Source organism: Cygnus atratus, chromosome 3 (assembly GCF_013377495.2).
Source record: "Cygnus atratus isolate AKBS03 ecotype Queensland, Australia chromosome 3, CAtr_DNAZoo_HiC_assembly, whole genome shotgun sequence".
Taxonomy (NCBI): domain Eukaryota; kingdom Metazoa; phylum Chordata; class Aves; order Anseriformes; family Anatidae; genus Cygnus; species Cygnus atratus.
Window position 1 is genome coordinate 109,388,314 of NC_066364.1, and position 19,787 is coordinate 109,408,100.

Below are 19,787 nucleotides of genomic sequence, written 5' to 3' on the forward strand. Positions count from 1 at the left end.
GCACAAAAATGTACATTGTTTTCTATTTTTTTTTTTCAGGCCAAAACCCAATTTCGAGAGGACGGCTGGTGCCGGGCTGTACAAACCAGGCACAAGGCACAGGACCTGGAGTGGGATGAAGCCCTGCGGCCGTGCCCACCTCGCGTTTAACCACCCCAAAAATCCCGCAGGGATGCGGCAGGTCGCGGTTAGGGGAGGCAGATTAGGATCTGGACTCCGACGGGATGACGCTTAAGAGGCTCCGTGTCTTTCTTTTTTTTTTTTTTTTAAAAGGCAAAATAATAGTTATTCAGCTGAGATGATACATCTAGATATGAAAATTGAGAGCATTCTTAGAAAAATGCTGCCGACTGTGAAAGGCTGCTCTTTCACAGAGGCATCCTGAGTGGGGATGTTATCTGCTGGTATCTCAATGGAGCGGTTTTTCAGAGCCTGAAGTGGAAATTCAAATCTGCTTCTGAGTGAAGATTGCTAAAACATATAATGCGGCCAGACCGCCAGAATTTCTCCCAAGAAGTTTTATGATTTGCTCAATGAAACCAACCCAAACCTTTCAGTGTCACACCATAAGCAGGGAGCCACAGTTACTCTTATTTTTAATGCCTGTGAAGGACCCGGGGGTGATGCCACCACAGAGTCCTCCACGAGGATGTGGGGCAATCCGGGCAAGGACACGCTGACACAAAGTCAGGGCTCAATGGGAGGTCTCCTTCTTCACTGGGGCTTCACCTCCTGGTCCAGGCTGGCTGGAAGTTCTCCGAAGGACTTGCCATGAGCTTCACCAGTGAGGTGCTCCCTGCCATGCTTTGACAGCCAAGGTGGTCCACAGGTGGTCACACCAGCCCCAGGTGCACGAGGTGCAGTGAGCTGCTGCCTCCTGATCCCTGCGGGGAGAGGACAAACGGGGTGAGACAGGCATGGGGAGAAGCAACCAGAGACGGAGACTTCACAGTGGTGACCCAAATGCCACCCCAAGCCAGGGAAAAGGGACGGTTCCCAAGAACAGCCCCAGTCCGGTGCCTAGAGGAATGCCCTGAGGTGTGGGGGCTGCCTTGTGGTGCAAGGCACTGCTCCCCTCCGTCACCCCATTTTTACCTTCTCCCCATTTTGTTCTGGGAGCCAGGGCCAAGCCTGCCCATGAGCCCCCTTCTCTAGCAATGGCAAAAGCGAAACTTTATATTTTTGTTAACCTTTTAATTAAAACATACCTCCAGCACCACAACCCTGGGCTGACGCCAGCAAGCAGCCAGCCAGGTTTTTGGAGTTTTACGCGGGAAAGGTGTTTTTGCATTCCTAATGGGAGGCAAGCAGTGCTGCGAGCACAACTACACGCATGTCTGTCGGCGATTGGTGTGTGATGGCAAACCGAGCTCTGTGTTTTTGTACGGCACACGGCAATGTGTGTCACAGATAGAGGTTATTTCATAACGTGGGTTAGCGTGCCTGCAAAGTGCGTGAAATACTTTGCCTTGGGAAGAGCTGCGGCCCCGTGAGTCATTGCTTTCCTTTGACTCACAGCGAGCTGGCTCCTCGCGATGCAGAGAACGCTGGGCGTGGAGCTGGGCACAAAGGGGAACGCGTGCTTGTCCCATCCCCGAGCATCAGAGCTGGCTGAAGGGCAGAGGGGGTGGCATGGCCCTAGGGGGTGGAAGCAAAAAAAAAAAAAAAAAAAACCAAAACCCTTCCTCTCATTCCTGCAGATGGCGAAGGAACCGTGACCAGAGCAGCAGCCCCACCTCACAGCATGGTCCCCTCCAAAAGGAGCACTCTTGCTGGGATGTGGGGGTGAAGACACAATGGCTGGACATGCTGAGTTTCATCCCCAGCTCGGTGTTGTCCCTGCATGGAGGTGGCCATGACATGCCTTGTGCCCTAGACCCCTTCACCAGGTCATCCCAGCACCCAGAGCTGGGTCAGTGCCCAGTCAGCAGAGGGGTTTTGCTGGTGTCCCACTGCTGGGACGGGGCAGGCTCAAGAGGGGACGTGACTGCCTTTCGGTGCCTGAAGCTCTGTGGGCCAAGGGCAGGGGAAGGTGGGCTGGAGAACAAAGCCCTGTGTGGCCACCTCGAGTCCAAGGCCGCTTGGTGGGGCCTTGTTCTTGGCGTCTCGGTGTCCTGAGCACCTCAGGCAGAGATTGTCAGATGTGGGGTTTTGTTTGGGTGATTTCTGCCACTCTCTGGGGGGAGCTTACCAAAAGCCCTCGTCCCACACACTCTGGGCTCTGCAAACATGCCTGGCTGTGCCGTTTTTGCCTGAGTGCTCTTCGCAAACCCATTTGCAAACCTATCTGGTGGCAACAAGGCAGACCTGGCGGTGTCGTGTGGGAAGCCTGTGATGTGGCATCAAGCTCGCAGACGTGAATCAAAGGATGAGGAGCAATACTGACGGGAGCTCTCTCCTGACATCTGCACCTCTCCTGAAGCAGCAGCCCGGCAATAAAAAGCTGTAATAGTCTGACAAGAGCGTATCTCCACGGTGTGGGCAGAGGGCTGTCCAGGAACGGGGGAAGCCAGTGCAAGGAGCTGCCTGCAGTAAGGAGCAGCTCGTCACCCAGGGAAGTAAAACATGAACATCCTGACAGGAGAGCGTCTGCTTGTGCCCTGCAGAGTTCGGCTCGTGGGGCTTTGCATGGCAATGATGCGGGCCTGCTCCAGCGGGCGAAGGGAGGAGCGGGGCGGGAGGATGCACCCTGTAATCGAGAAGCCACTAAAGCCACCTCGGGCCCGCAGGGGTGGGAGGATGGAGGCGGTGGTTTGCTCTGCTCGGTCTCCCCGGGTCTGGGGTGGAGACGAGGAGCCCTTCATCCTCCTGGAGCAGGAAGCGGGGAGAAACCTCGTCCTTGGGCCCGCTCCCAGCAGGCACCGCTTTTTCTGCTGGGGATGAGTCTCAAGGGCACAGTGAAGGTGGGAAGGGAGGAGAGGGAGAGAGGGGGCACAAGTAAGGTCCCAGGGGCTCCTTTTTGTAAAGCTCCCTCCTGTTTTTCCAGGCTGAGGCTGCCTGGTCCCAGCCCACAGATGTGGCTCTGTGGAAGGACACGTATCCTGTCAGATCCTGCTCCTTTTCACTGGGCATGCCTCCTCGTTTCCCTTGGGTGGCACCACATAAAACCTTTCTGGCTGGTCGTTTTGCCATATTATCACTCAGCTAAATAACTACCACCAGGCCCCGTTGACTCCAGGATTTTCCTGCAACCAAGCAGGAGCCGTGTCCAGTCCAGAAGCAGGAGCCGTGTCCAGTCCAGAAGCAGCAGAGAGTCGTGGATCCCATTTTCCAAAGGGCCCAGCAGGTGCTCAGGCCGGTGACAGGGTGCTTGGTGGCCTTGTCTCACTTATTTATGGCTGGGTGCTGCCGCACAGAGCCTCTCTGACCTGACCTAGATAGTTTGCTCAAGACGATCAGCTCACAGCGTGACGCAGGCCGGGAGGGACCTCTGGGGATCACCAGGCCCAGCCCCCTGCCAGGTGCAGGCTGGGCCTCGAGCAGCGTAGCCCTCAAGGCCTCCCCTGTCCCATCTCCAGCCGTTCCTGGAAAACAGGCTGGACACAAGCGCCGAATCCTCCTGCTGCACCCATGCACCGAGGGGACGCGGGTGCCCCAGCACAAAGAGAGGGTCCTGCCTCTTTGCAGCCTCCCGCAGGGCCGTGGGTTGCCTCTAGACACCAAACCTCGTCCGACTGCTCGGGCGCTGCTTGGCCGCCTGACAGCCGGCTGTGCGGGCAGGCGCTGGGGAGGTTTTGTCGCCCGCTCTTTGCAGTTTCAGGGAGGAGAGGCTTCCTCATAGCTGAGCAGCAGCGAGTGAGGCTGTGCGCTGCCACATACCCGTGAAAGCTTGGGTCCGTGTTGTCCACACCTTCACCAAAGCCTCCATCTGCACCAGGTCACTTCAGCGTCTTGCCAGGGAACCGCGACGGGGGACACAAAACCCTCCCCCCGGGTCGCAGCTGCAGCGCTCCTCCTGCAGCGCTGCCTGTGCAAGAAGGGCTGGGCTTTGGGTGTGCTCCCCGTGCGTGGCACCGAGCCCGGTATTGTGAGGGCTTCCTCTGAAGCAACGTGTGGGAAGTGGCGGTGGAGGGACGCCAGGACGGGGAGCAGCAGGGTGAAAGCCTCGGGGACCTCAGGGACCTGGGGGCTTCGGGGATGGGCGCCCTGGCCCTGCCCTGGTGGGGGGGGTGGGGCAACGTGAAATGGTAGCATGGGGACTTGCCATTGAGAGCCAGGTCCAACCAGTGCTGCAGGGCCTGGGTCCAGAGCTGACGATGAACGTGGGTTTGGGGTGAATTTGGGATGGGTCGCACTAAAGGCAGCGGCCAGCCCAGTTAGCTGGCTAGGAAGGAGCCGGGTGCTGGTTTCTGCGCTGGTCCCCAGCTGCTGCAGGACACAGATTTCCATACGCCGGTACAAGTCAGGACAGACGAGTGCTGTAACGTGGCCCCAGATGCACGAAGTTAATGCTGTGTGGATGGCTCTTCTACTCCAAACCGCTGGAGCTCACAAAGGGCATCCTCAGCACGTCGCTTCCATCGTTTCCAGATGCTGGTCTCAGCTGCTGCCTCCCGTCCCTCAGCCCTGCCAAAGCCAGCAGACCAGAGGGGTGGAGACCCAACTCACCAGCTAGTGGCTCTGCAACGAATGGTGAGGTTGGGGCACCCGGACTGGTGTCCCACCAGAATTCAGAAATTAACTTGTGTTAATTTTTTGGACCTGAAGCATGCTTTAAGTCCTTAATTACATGACGGCTAAGTGCTTTTTCTTACTATCGCTCACATTACACAGCCTACGCGTTTGTGCTCATGGCTTTCATATGGTGTCAACCCAGGGCTTTCAAACGAGGTTTTGAGTTCATTAATTAATTCAGCTGCTCCTATCTTACATCCAGCTCAGGGCAGGAGCAGCGAGCTGCTGGCCAGCTGGGCTGCCAGCCACCAACCTCTTCACCATCCCTGCAGCTCCATTTTACTCCTCACCACGTCCCCAGGGCCACCGAGCCACCAAAGGTCAGCCGGGGACCTCCTCTGAGCATGGGGACCTCCCTGCCACCACCACGCCACTGTCACCCGCCCACAGCCCGTCCCCATCCTCCACCCGGCCCACATGCGCTGGGGCCCGCGGGAGGCTGCACAGGTGGGGCCGGCGCGTGCTGTGCTCCAGCACTTTGGGACTGGTAGAACAGCTCTTAGCACGATTTCTCTTGGCACGGCTTCGTAACGAAAGAAAGAAAGAAGTGCCATCCTGCTCCGCTGGGAGGTTGAAGAGTTTCCTTTCTTTCTTTCTCTCTCTTTTTTTTTTTTTTTTTTCTTTTAAACGATCTGTTTGTACCGTGGCCAAACATTGAATGCTTTGGCCTCGAAAATAAAAGTTTCAACAGAGGAGGCTACAATATAGGCAGCCTTCTACCCTTATCCGTCCTGCCGTGACACAGCTCGTGTTTTATTTATTTTTTTTTCCCCCGTAAACGAGGACTGGAGGAGTGCGTCAGTGCTGCACGCTGCTGACTCACCAGCCCCACGTATGTGCTCTGTAAGCACCAACACCAACCCCCCCGGGGCACTGGCCCAGGGCAGGTCCCTGGGGAGATGGTGTGGTGTGCAGGGTCTGGGGATGGGGGCACCATCTCCCTACCTGCATGGGGTCCTCTCCCCTCTGCTCTGGTGGGCTTCTTGTGGTGCACAAGCACGCACAGCAGTGCAGGAGAGGATGAGAATGTAAGGCTGGAGGCTGACGGGGGGGAGAAAGGGCTGGGCCACCTTTTTTTTGGCAGCACCTAGCAGTTAAATCAGCTTAAAGTGATCGTGAAACCCCAAGGTAGGATTTCACGCCTCTCTACCCTGGGCTCGCTATTGAAAGCGCCAATATGCGCACCAGCTAGCTCGAGTAAGATGAATGTGGAGCGAGGACAAGGAGTCCTTTCTTACGTCCCATCCAGCAGCCACTGGCTAATAATGATTTTTGACTTCCACGCGCTGTGATCAGCTCAGCGCCACGGACGAAGCCCCGTCCTAGCAGCACGGTATAGGCAGCATTTCTACCAATTTTAGTGAGAGCCCTGCAGGCAGACAGCTTGCAGGGGCAGGCTCTGGAAGTTTCAGGAAGCTGCAAAATAGAGTAAATAATAATAAGCAGAAATAAAAAAAATAAATGAGAAATGCTTTACCTGCTCTGTAGGAACTGCTCTCAAATTTCCTTAAAAAAAAACAACACAGAAGATCACCGTGTTATTTACATTCCATTGAACTTGCTGAAAAACCCAAACAAACAAGGGCAAGGTATTAGGTAACTCTTTCATGTTTTTGATAGGACACAGCTATTTTATATCCTGTTATTCAATGGCTGAATTAAAATATTTAATACATGGCTTCTGCAAGTTTATACATGTAGGACACGTATATTCCCTCAAACACTACGCCGGGTTAAAGCAACAGTGATTTTTTGCGGCTAGGGCAGCGTGGAGACGTGAAGCCAGTGGTGGGTGCATGTCCCCACGTCCTCCTCACTTGGTGGGTGCTGCTGCACGAGTGGGATGCTCACACTGCAATGCAGCCATGGCCGCAGCTCACCTCTCGTGCTGGGGGCAAGCCCGAGGTAGCCATAGGGTGGTGGGTCTGGGTGCGGGCTGCCTGCCCGGGCACTCCTCTGGTGTCTCGAGAGGGTTTTGCAGCCCGCGTGCTGTCAGGTTTGCTGCTGGAGGTGCTTGGGGATGAGGCGTCTTCGTGTTACGGCTTGAGCTGAGCTAACAGCTGCCCACGTCAGAGAGAAGTCCTGCTGCAGGCACCACGCCTCTGCCCCTCGCTGGCGCTGCCTGCCGTGTCCTGTGGTCCCCGGGCAAGGCTTTTGGCTCAGGGGACAGAGCCTGAAGGAAGGGTAAGGGCCTTGCTCACTTCCTACATACCTGATTGTACAAGTGATGGGACACCAGGGCAAGGCAGAAGACAAAAACCCCCTTGTGCAAAGACCCTTAGGTCCTCCTGCCTGGCTGGCGTTGCAGGGTGACTCTTTAGCTGTGACTTTCTCCTGCTGGAGCACTCCTCTCTTGCCCTGCTGTGCTATGTTGAATCTGCTGTCTCCACAGAGGTATCAAACACTGCTGAAGCAAGACAGCCATGTCTGTTTGCTCCAGAACCCCGTGCAGAAGCAGTGGGAGATGCTGCTGCACAAACCCTGCCATAGCCAAAGCTCTGCTGCTGGAGGACCTGGCCACCACACGCCAAACAACATCAACCCAAACTAATGAACACTTCTCACATCTTGCGTCCACACTGAATCATGAACAGCACTGCAAGGTAAGGAGTTTCACGAGATCAGGTGATTTATTTTATGTCCCAAGAGCTGGGACGAGGAGCTCCAGCTGGGACCTGATGGCTGCTACAGGAGCCGTGGCCTCGTTCCCCTCCCTGCTAAGTACACGCAAAGCAAGCTCGAGGCTTATTTCTCTTCCCAAATTCAAGTTCTTTGTCAAGATACCAATCCCCATTACTTTCCTAGCTCCGTCCTGTGTATATTCAAAAACAACTTGTTTGCTTACCTTCCTGGCTCCCAGGAAAGGGCTTCTCCACCAGGGAGGTGGCATGGTCACCGGCTCCAGACCTCCCATCCCTGTCCTCTGCTTGTCTGCTGCCAGCGGGTCTTTAAAAACAAAACAGAAGTGATAGGAGGGGAGGGAACAAGGGATGAAGAGCTGGGGAGAAGCTGCATAGCCGAGCAAAGTGGTTTTGTTTGTTTCATATCTTATCAAGCACACAGCAGCCTGCATAATTGCCTGGTGACAAATTGAAGCTCTTTTTTTTTTTTTTATCAGGTGCTAGTAGGTCTGCTGATCGAGCATCACCAGCAGCACTTGCTTGGCCTCGCAGTCACTCCAGGACTGTCCCATCAGCCAAAATGCACTGAAATCCATATTGCGAAGGAGCTGCAGGGAGGAACACACCAGCTCTGTGCCATACAAAATGAGGATGGACTTATTTACATATTTATTTATTTATTTATGTTTCTAGTTTCATTTTCTTCACGCATCATTAATCTCTGCTTGGGTAAGCACGCGGAAAGGCAATCCATTCCCAAAGCAGTGGAACTGGAAATCTGGAGGCCGTCTTGCCTTGCCTGCTCGCTGCTCATCCCGCTGTCCAGAAATGCCCTGCAAAGTCCGGGGGAACTTTTCCTCCAGCAAGGACCAGCTGAGCAGAGAAAACAAAGTGAACCTCTCAAGCCAGACCAACTAGAGAGCCCTTGGCCCTCGTTTGGGTGGATTTTCCCCCTCTGTGGACAGAGTCATGTTTACTCTATCACGCTACCATATGTAGGGGTGCAATTGCACCGTGTGTTGTTTGTTTGTTTGTTTTTCAAGGCTGCAGGTCCTCAAAGGTGGCTTTGAGATACAACAGCAGTGAAGTTGTGAGAAGGAAAATGTGAGTGCTTCTGTGTGGCACCCGATTTGTCACCTGCCACCATGCGAAATCTCGCTGGGCTTTGAAAGCACAAACAATATGTTCCCAGCACAAAAAGCCCTTTACTACTGACAAGAACGTAAATAATTAAAGAAAAAGCTCAGATTTTCTCCATCTCTTTGTCTTCCCCTACCCGTTGGGCGATAGCTATGCAAGCAGCTGGTCATCTATCAAGCCACTGAAAGCGACGCTCCTCATCAGCTTTCCCGAGCCGTGTTTAAGCTGCAGTAATGCACCTCTGCCATCGCGCTAAGCTTTATTGGTTCTGCAAAAGAAACTAAGAAACTTCGTTGGAGACCAGATTATGCCAGCTGCAAAAACGGAGGGATTCTTCTGCTGTTCGATCCCATTATCTCCTCTGTAGTATCTTGATCAGCTTTCTAACACACAGCCTCGGATTCTGCCGAGACCCGTAAATTGCTTTTTTGGCTGCCAAATTGCCATAACCCTTCTATTTTTGTGTTCTAAAAGAGCTTAAAGCCGTCCATCCTCTTTGGACGTGTCTTTAAAATTGACCAGTGCTGGGAGGATTTCATGTCTATCTGAAGGCTTAGAAGAAGATGTTACTTCTACCGAGCTTCTAGTTTTACAGTCAACAGACGTGAAAAGCCCAGCGGGGATAAAAGGAACGTAACCAGTTCTGTCTAATGCATATAAATCTACCTAAGAGCTCAAGGCACTGGAAGTACTCAATGCGCTACGTTTATCTGAGTCTAAGATACAGAAATGGGTCTTCAGCCCACATGCCACATGTCCCGTTCGGATGCCAAGTTAATATGAATTAAGAGACTGAGATGAATAAACAAGGTCAGTCCGGGCTGGGCCAAATTGAATCAACGTAAAATAATTGTCAGTATTTTCTGACAGTGATGGTGGTTTATCTTGGCTTGGGATTCTCGGCGCTATAGATTATAGAATGTTTTCAGTGGAACAGTTGGCAGACATGTTATTGATTTTTCTTTGTTTTGTGAATGCTGGAAAAATTTCCATTAAGTCTACGCGCCGCTCATGTGACGAAGCCAAATTGCTTTTTCAAACTTTTCTTTCTTCAAGTGAGCTAATGTGGCAACACATTAGCAATCTAATTTAATCAAGAGGACCTTTGTCTGGAATCAAGAGGCCATACAGCACACCTCGATGCATCTCGAGTATGTACTGGCTAATAAGAGTTAATTTTTAAATTTCAAGGTGCGTATGCACACTAACTAATTAATTTGCCCAGTGCACCACGTCTGTTTGCCTGCTGTCACATTCTTGATGCATGTGAAACTCCTGTTGCCTTCACCGGGGCTGAGCAAAGGCAAAAATGAGGGGAGGCTGCAGACATGGGGCAGGATTAGCACTGCTGTGCTGCTGGATCCCACCTCTCTGACGAATTTCCTACACCCCATCGCCGCTTCCCCGCAGCTCACCTCTAATAGATTTACTTTGGAACCGAAAATTGCTAGGACGGAGACAGCAGCTTGTAGGATTATGCGGGGACCCATGGCAGGCCGTGCTGGGTGGTGCTACAGGTTCAAAACGTGCAAGCACGCTTCTGAGCTTAGAGTAGGAAGCTGCTGGAGGAGTAGAAATATGTCTATTTTTCAGTACAGAAAACGCAAGGCAAAAGTTTTGTGACAAAAGTCACTGTGATGAGACACACTTCTGCCTTCTATCCTAATCGCCTGTATTAAAATCAGAACCTAATTGAAATCGGAGTAGTTCTATGGGGGTGGGGAGGGAGTAGACGGATAACAAGATGAAACAGCTTCATACACATCCTGCCACCACAAATAAACACAAGCTATTTAAACCCAGCATGCATTACGGTAAAGGAAAAGACTGAAATACAGACAGGGAAGAAAATCACGCCACAGTTATCAGTAACAATGGCAGAGGAGCAGGGACAGCCCCAGTTTTGTGTTGACTCTTAGGTGCTGGACTCTGGCACGGTCGCAGGCAGTCACTAGGTGACTTGTCCAAAATAAGCTGGCCCCCAGGGAGTCAATCAATTCCTCTAACATGTCGTGGAGAGGATCAGTAAGCTACCTGGGTACTCTGAACAACACTGTTCACATCTTTTAAAAATATTTTCATTATTTACAGGCATCTAAAGACTTATGCTGGTCCAAACACTTCCATAAATAGAAAAAAATAATAGTAAGGAGAAAGAACAAGAATTGCTAGACTGTAAAATATCTGCCATTGGGAAGGACAGAGTGGCAATGGTCAATGGCAAACACGTAAGCCAGTGACGAGACCTGTGACTTGTAAAATTATTCACTGGACTGTGCATTGTTGGCTGGTATTTAGCTGGCCTGTTTGTGATATAGTGAAAAAAAACACACAGCAAATACAGTGCCTCTACCTGCAGCATTGTCCAGCAATCTTGATTGCCCATAACTCCATGTGTGTGTGTGCGCACTGTTCAGAAAGTTGATTACAGCTCTCCACTGACAGCAATGCTGCTGCTGCTTCCATAAAATGTCATGGAGTTACTCCAATTTTCTCTGTCATCTGTAAAACCTATTTGAGTCTCAAACTAAGTTCTCTGCTTTCTGATTGTTAAGGCAAAATGAGCAGCTAGGCTTGGCCTAGAATAAGTTCTCAAAATAAACCCTTGAGACTATTTTATTAGCAATCAGTTTGGTTCTGGTCTTTTCTGTTCCCGCTTCTGCCCAGGTTACAGCTTTCCTTGTTAGGCAGAGCCGGAAGGGAGATGATGATGTTAAGAGTTAATAGAAGTGATTTGTTAATCAAGCAGCCTGAAAACTGGGCTTCTGTTACACATATGCTCCCTGAAGGGTGTCAGTAGCAAGGTTTATTAAGCAGGTTAAATAGAAAATCTTCTGCTAGCCTCCACAGACCACCCAGGGCCTTTGCATAGGTGTAGTTCAAGAGATAACGTCTCAGCTGTCCCAAAACAAAGCTGCTGTCCAAGCTGAAATACAGGAAGGGAAGAAGTCGAGGTATGTGCTAGAGATGAGCTTCCAGAAACCTGAGTGAGATACAGACTTGGGGCAGTATCTGGGTCAGACAGGGGTGGTAGTGTTAGAAACGCAGTCATGTGTGTCAATTGATTTCATGGTTTTGGATGTGTCTCGGTGTTACAATGACAAAAAGCCAAGGCAGATGAATAAAAGACTCAGGGAAAGAAGAAAGAGCATCCATCGAGCCCTGTTCTTGCTCAACACCCAAAGTCTTGCTGTGGTGTCTTACCACTTCTTTGGGGGACTGCTGCTATCCAGAAGACAGCAGGGCTTGGGACTCCAGTCAGGTACACTTGAGTTTATGCATGCCAAGTGTATGTGAGCAGTGCTATTGGCTTTGTGAGACTTCTGATTTATGTGAAAAGATGAGGTTGTGGAGGTTTCATTGCAGGATCAATGACTAAACACTGATGCTTGACTTGCAAATAACAGAGAGACTTTTAGGTTGGAGGAGAGCTCTGGAGGTCATCCGGCCCAATCCTCTTCTCGAAGCAGATTCAGCTGTTAAATTAGATCCAGCTTCGATGTTGCTTCAGCTCCAGGTCTGTGACCCAGCGGGGACTAGTGAAGGATGACAACAGAAATGAACCACTGGCTTTGGCGAACACTGGAAGGCTCAGCATGAGAGCAGCAATATGTTTCCTCTCCCTAAACATGGAGCAACGCTCCACTCTGAATCTTGTCACATTCCCAGAAGGCGCATTTGTTTTAGGACATCATGGGACACTAATGTGCAGGGGAATTAAGCAAACAAAAGTGATAGACTAACTTTGCTCCCCAGACTACAAATCAAGTCCTTCAAGACAATGTCTCATGGATATCAGTGATGCTGAGGAGGTAAAGCAACAAGAATGCCCATAGTAAAACATCCAGAGCAGGGCTGAAGTGACTTGGCCAAGACAGGAGGCTGTGTGGTGCATGGGATTAGGGAACAGAGAAGAACATTAGTAAATCTATTACAAAAATGGAATTTTCTTCTTCATTTTTTTTTCTTTCTTGAGGGGAAAGAATTGAGAAATAAATAGGAAATGATTCAGGATGTACATTTATCTCACTGTTGAGCAGAATACATAAACATTGAAGACTAGCGTTAAACAGCATGAGAAATGGAGAAAGTCAATAACGATACAAAAAAATGACCAAGCTAACGAAGAATGAAGGGCCTTTACAGGAGGGGGAATGTGTCCCGGTTATTGATTTGGAAACTGCAGGTAGTGGTTGGAGGCTGAGAAGAAGTGGACAGTGGAAATGTCAGATATGAATTTGTGATGTGAGAAATCAGTTAGAATAATAATGTTGCTGTGCGCTTCCTAAGACACTAAGCTGCAAGGCACTCTACAGCTGTGGTTTCACAAACTTCACTTTATTTTAGAAAGGCATTATTGATGCCATTTTTCAGGTGAGTTCACCAAGGCAACAGAAAGCAAATACGATTTAATTTTGGGTTCCTATGTAGAATCAATTTAAAGAAATTTCGTAAAGTGCTGCTTAACCATCCGTCCATTATAAACCATGTTGTCTCCTGATGGCTCAGATCAAGCAGCCAAATCTCTAGCAATGCTGGAGTATCTTGGCCAGAAAGATGAACCACTGCAATGACTGCAGAACTGAGAAGGTCCCTCTTTTTGTAGGCTCCTATCACTCTGGACCGTCCACTCTACACAGATTTCTGTACATGAAGAAGCCTGATGCAGAGGTGGCAGCAGACAGAAAATAAATTCCCTTCTACATGGAACTGGAGGCAGAACACAAGCCGCAGTCACGTGCCTGTAACCAGTTGTGGTTTTATAAGCACAGAGAAGAGGTTTGTTGGGGCCACCTGTGCCATAGCAGGTGACCTTCCCAGCCAGTCCATGTTGTCACAGGGAGTGCCTTTAAAACTCAAATTAGAATTGGCAGGCCTCACGGGGCTGCAGCCAGCCTGGGGAGCTGCGAGAAGTCTTCTTGCACTGCTCTGCAGGAGGCAAGCAAAACCTCAGGGCTCTCCTGGGGGAGGCGTGAGCAGGCGGAGGAGCTGGCCGCGTGGGTGGGAAGCTTTCTTTGTACTCACCAGCTTGGCAGGAGGCAAACAAGAGCCTTGGGAAATCCAAGCAGTTTGTGCAGCTCCAGCGATTGCAAAGGGCTGCTCGTGAGGCTCAGCAGCTTTTGGTGACCCACCTGGGCTGGCACAGGTCAAGTTGGGAAGCCGGGGAGTAGGAGTGAAGTTGAACTCTGGCATCTCACTCCCAAAAAGCCCAGGGAAGGCAGACGTGGCACTGCCAGGGAAGTGTGAGTCACAGCAAACTCCAAGAGGGAAAAGGCAAGCTGATGGAGGACAGCGTGTTTATACCTTCGGATCAGAGGCATCTTGGGATTAGCTGCTGCTCGAGGGCTCTGTTAAAGGAACTCCTTTCACCAGGACACTTATGAAGTCCTCTGTAGTAAATACCATCTTCAGCACAACCTTACTGTCTTTATTTGCCCATATCACCAGTGCTATCTCCATCCTCAAAGTTAAGATGGAATAGCTGTACACAGTATTTTTAAAACCAGGTCCCGTATCCAAATCTTTTAGGTCTCTCTGAAAGCCTTGGATGGCACTCTGTATCCTAAAAACTGTAGACTACTTATAAGTATTTCACCAGTGGTGTGCAGAAGGTATAATGGATATTATCTAATACTGAAAAACCTCAATCTCTTCATGTGAGAGAAGAAATAAAACTAGGCAATACACTGATTTCCAGAAGGAGAAAGACATTTGATTCTTGCCCACACAAAAATGTATTCAGCACAATTGCACACAAATACTTAGGATGCCAATATGGTTGTTCAATGTTTTACTCACGCTAGATTTATTAAGTGTTCCTACATATAATAAGGACAGAAAATGAAAATAAATGCATCTATATAATCATTGGGAATATGGTTTCTTTTCTATCAATAATAATCAAGAAAAATAAGAGAAAAAATGCTTTTTAAACCTTTACGGAATAGCTGTTTCATTGTAATTTCCCACCTGTTGCAAGGTGCTGTGCTGCTCATCAGCAACAAAAGCATATGTGTGCTTCTAGAATAAACAGAGGCCAGGCCCACAGTTTCTCTCCTAGTAGGTAAGCGCCAGGTTTCATTCAACTTTGGAAGAAGTGCACTCTTGAATAATCATCCCAGGGATTTTGATCACAGGCTAGCGATGAGATTATAGACCCACGTAAAGATCATTTTTGATTTTTAAAAGTGCTGCTCACTACCTGTGCCTGCTGAGCACAGCGGTTCCGTTGTTCCATCCCATTCTTTCTTCTGCATATTCATCAAAGTAGGCGGCATCTGCCCAAACGTTTTAATTCAAAAATGGTTGTGCTAGTGCATGTGAAATACTTGCAAACTATCCATGTTTCTGGAGGTTGCTTTGTGTCCAGCCCACATCCTCCTGGCTTCCAGGTTTGTCTTGGTTCCTGCCTAGCTCTTAATGTTGTATTGCACTTATAATCAGATGCGGATGGGGTTGTCAGGAAAGTTCAGAACATCAAAACATACATTTAAAAAGTATTTTAGTTAATTGTTCCCACCCTTATATTTTCTGTTATGGAACTACAGGACTTTCCCAGCCCTGTGAGACACTGGTGACAGAAGCAGAAGAGAGCAGTCTGCATGGCTCACCTGCGGGAGCAGCTCCGTGCCGGTGGGCTGGTGGACGGGCCAGGAGCGGGCACGTCGTGCTCTCCTCCATGCGCTGGAGGCCGGTCGACAAAAGCTTCGCATGGCGTGTCTTCTTCTTCTGACTGCCCCAGAAGTCCTGTTAAGATGGATCAAGTTGTGGTATCAGGCTTACTTAATGAGAAAGTACCAAGCAAGCTGCAAGCTGTTCGCCTGAGGTGTCAATAAGGACAAGAGCGCCTTCTTGTAATGGATCAAATCCAGTGGAAAACTACATGCTTTCACCCCTGACTCTTCTCCTTTGAAAAGGAGGCCAAGTAGCCAACTACCAGCAACAATAACATGCCCAAGAGCTTTCAGAAGAGAGCGAGTATGTGTTGGCTTTAGCTAGCAAGGAGGAAATGCCTCCTAAATTGTCAGCTACAGAAGGCCTAGCTGGCTGCCAAAGGCTGCTGCATGGGAGTATTTCACTGTTGCCATACAGATCCAAATCTTATCAATTGGACCAATCCCCCATGCATGTGTAACTCCTTCCTTCAAAAATAAAAACCTGCCTTATCTTTCTTTCAAAATATTTTGGTTAATGATCACGACCCAAAGCCTTCAGACATGCTAAAGGAGGGCCTCCCATTCCCAAGTTCCAGTCTGAGCCCTGTGGGGAAGGAAATTGTTTGAAAATGGCCAAACTGCTTGGAAATAGAGAGGAGGAACTGCATATTCGAGGTGTAATGATTAAAATAAATTAATAAATAAAATAACCAAACCCCAGTCTAGCAGAGTTCGGATTACAGAAAAATCCTGTTACAGATAAAGACTTTAAAAGATTTTTTTTTTTCTCGAAATCATCAGACCCTTTTGTGTTTCTTTTTTCTCTTTGAATCCTGTTTTTCTCCCCTTGTTCTCTGCCTTCCTGGATCCTGTATAAGCTAATCTGCACGATACCCATGGCAACACCATGGGCAGTGCGGAGAAGATTATGCTCTTGTAAGCATTGCTATACCACTAGTTAACATTTTGGCCAAAGACCCAGGATGCTCACCAGCTTAGGAGGGCAAATCTACTTGTAAGTGTTTCTGAATCTCTCAGTCCTAAAGAGCTAACACCATCAGACTGCTGCAGACTATTTCTAGTCTCCGTGCTACCTAGATATCATTAGCATCTGCGGTGTCAGAGTGGGTAAAGTGTGGCAACTGGCTGGGCTTTCTCCAGTAACCGATATTCTCTGCACTGCTGTTTTCCAAAGGTGGAATAATGCAGGGAACTCAGTCAGGGGCAACACACCTCCAAGCAGGCACATAACACTGCAATAAATAAATAATAGACTTGCCTTGAATAATAAACTGGCCTTGGTGCAATTTCTCCTCTATTTTGAATAAAAGAAAAATCCAAAGAGAAAAAAGAAAGGAGGGGAGAAAAAATGTGTATGAGCAATGCTCTACATCTGGGAAACTCTGGGACAAGTAAAGTATGTTCCTCTTAAGGTCTCTTCTTGAAGCCTGTTGCAGTGAGCAGCCAAGAGAAGAAGGGGTTCGATGTTAGTAACCTTAAGGTATTCGCTCTGGGTGTAGGGCTGCAGACTTGTAGTGTGACAGTAGGCAAGATCAGATGCCACCAGTGGTTCAAAGCCACAAAACCATCTGATATGAGCATTTTACCGTAAGGCAATAGATATTTTTGTTGTGGGACAGCAGCCTGCATTCCCAGTGAAAATTGCTATGGCAGGAAAAACAAACGTGCAAGGAGCACTATTTAAAAAATACCACCCTTCCCAAACCAGGGGCAACATATGCCACATTTAATAAAAAAAAGGAAGAATTCTGGCAACAGCACAACAGAGATGGGTGAGGGTGGTGGTCCTTACATCCAGATGGGTGCGAGGTGAAGACCTGACTTGGTGCTGGCTTTGGAGGACTCACAAATGTCACCTCAGGTTATCTTGAGCATATTGCACAATAAACACTTTCTACTTTTAATTCTAACCTAGTACTTGCTTATCATGATACGATCTGGGAATTTGAATCTGAATTTGAATTTTAAAAACTTGAGAGTTGGTATCTTGGCTAACATTGTTTTTTCATCATTTAAGTCATTTATCCGATGCAATAATATGAATCGTATCACACTAAAATCTTTATCTACAAAAATCCCATTTGTTGCCATTGATATTATACCAGCACAACCACACAATGCACATTCTGCATTTCCAAAATTTGCTGATGTACGGCTCCATCTAGCATCTGACGGAAAGAGCTCAGCACATTTCTTTATAAGCCCACCGAAAGTTTTCCTACGCTGCAATGAGCAGGACACTCTCTGAACATGATATGCAGGTGATGAGATCTCATGCCTTCCCTGCTCATGTATGTGCCGTTATTTAACTGTGTCTATTCTCTATTGGATTTGTGTCTGCAAATCAGGAGCTGTTTCCATTCTCCATTCTCCTCCACTGGGCTTTCAGGGATAAAAAAAAACAAAAAACAAAAAACAAAAAAACCATTTTAAAACATGCAGTCCCATGGCAAAATGAAAATCGTCTTTGAATATTGCTTGCAAAACTGACAGCTCTACTTAACAGACGCCATTAAATTATTTACAAAGCAGCAGCTGCTCTTGTAAAAATACAACCTCTTTTGGCATGAAAAATAAACTAGTTGATAAGTGAGAGATAAGCCATTTGACTTCTTCTTTGTGTGCTCGGCATGGTATGCAGAGCCAATTCTGCACAATCTGATGTTTACAGAGCAATCGTAATGTACGACCTCCTTAGGCAACGGGGACACAAGGAGCCTTTAAAACGCTGAAGCAAGCATTTGATCAGAACTCTTCATGCTGATCTTTGAAAAATTCAATAAGTTCAAAAAATGTAACTCCTGCTAAAGATAAAATATCAGGTTTTTGCTTCAGGAGTTGCAAATATATCCCAATGAACTCCCAGTGAACCACGCCGACTTCAGACATACTTCTAAGAAAAAGAAGTAAATAGTAGGTTTTCTGGAAAGAAACAAATCAAGGATCTGAAGTAATACAAATGGATAAGCAAAGTGAGTGCTGTAAAACGCTCTAGTTTGGGAATAACTTGAACAATCACACTTTTTTTTTTTAGGTGTTAAAACAAAATTCACTTTTTAACATGAATAGTTATTTCCATGCAAATAAATTCTTATCTGCTTGTATTATGGATGCACTTCTCTATTTTTTTTATCATTATTTTGGCATGTTGAAACCCAGCTCTCACATTTTTGTGAGTTAGATTTTTTTTTTTTGAAGGAAAGTAACTGCAACAGAAGGCATCAGGTTAAGCATGATCTCACTCATTAACAGGTTGCTCCATCTTAACACTATCCCTGGCTTTCTAAAAAACACGTGAAGGTATTTCTGAAGCCAATGGGTAACATTCTTCAGGTACTGAAAGTAGTGGAAACTTCCATTGTTGACTTGAGTGGGGGCAGCTCTTTTTTTTTTTTTCTGGCTACAATTGTTTTCCTAAAATGCCTTTCTAAATAAACAGAATCTATTGAAATTGTTTAGTTTCAACAAATTCCTGCAGAGAAACCACTTAAGAACAACCAGCTTTGTTTGTGGGAAAAATATACATGTCTCTGCTTGTTTTGGTCTAGTTTTTATGGCTTCTCATTTTTAGATTATTTTTTAAATTATTTTGTTAATTTCCAGAGCTGACATATCTTCATTTGACAAAAATTCCTTGCTGAAATACTGTTTTCACAATACTTTTAGAACTCACTGAGAACAGCTGCTGCTGCTGAGAGAGCTGGAAAAGGTATATTAAATCAGAATATCTCCCATTTGTGTTGTAATTTAACAATTTGATACTTGAGAAGATAAGGCACTTCAATCACTACTAAGTAGAAGCAGCCCTTAATGCTAGCATAACATGTCATTATTTCACTAGTTGGATATTAGGCACATTAGCAGCAGCAAAACTGTTTCAGTGGGTGTGCCAGGAAATGTAATAATTTAAATAAAAGTTATGTGATAAAAGTAAAGAAGCAGTTAACATTTATAAACATTTTTTATTTTTTTTTCGGTGGGCTAGGCAGTTATATGGTAGTTAGCAGTCTCGTGCAGCTTGCAGTGAGACCTGGCGTTAAAACTTCCTTCAAATGGAAATGCCAAGTCTTCACTAGCTCTGACAGAGATTTCAATCTTTACTACTCATTTGCTCTGCTAGAATCATACACGAGATTAAGTTAACCACTATATAGGCTGAACAGCTCATTTTATGTCTCCCTGGAGCCTAGGTAGTCAGGTTCCTTAGGAACTACGCTAGCAGTGCCAATGTTATTTAATTTAAAAAAAAAAAAAAAGGTGTGTCTTACAGGATGATCCAGATGTGGTAGCACCAAGCTGTGATGGGTCGCCAGCTGAAAGAGTCTGAACAACCGAGGATTTGCTCTGATTCCAGGCCCTTTCACTTCAAAGGCTTGACTGGTGTCCCAGCAATCGAGAGCTCGCACCTCTAGATTTTATCGGGTTGCCCAAACCATGTGAAGTTTGCCTCGTAATCTTGGCAGCAGGCAAGCAGCTCGCCTCTCGGCGGCTGATGCATGTGAACACGCCGGAGTGCCAAGGCTCAGCCCCAGCAACCTAAGGCTGCTATTGTTGGGTAATTACAGCAGGCATAGGAGGGAGGACATTCCTGGTGACTAGGCATTTTCTTTGTTCGGTAAGAGGTACTTTAGACCTTTTCTTTTTTTCTTCTTCTTCTTTTTTTTTTTTTTTTCTT

The 19,787-nt window shown here is 47.7% G+C and overlaps 1 protein-coding gene across 1 annotated transcript in view; it reads right to left on the reverse strand.

Annotated features, from left to right (window-relative positions):
* Window positions 1-363: 363 nt before the first annotated feature.
* Window positions 364-19,787, reverse strand: part of WDPCP (WD repeat containing planar cell polarity effector) — a 132,479-nt gene continuing 113,055 nt past the window's right edge. Inside the window, exons 17-19 of the mRNA XM_035552900.2 lie at window positions 15,047-15,182; window positions 7,520-7,620; window positions 364-884 (exon numbers count right to left, since the gene is read on the reverse strand). Of these exons, the coding sequence (XP_035408793.1) occupies window positions 715-884; window positions 7,520-7,620; window positions 15,047-15,182 (407 nt within the window). The 3' untranslated portion in view covers window positions 364-714. The remainder of the gene's footprint in view (window positions 885-7,519; window positions 7,621-15,046; window positions 15,183-19,787) is intronic.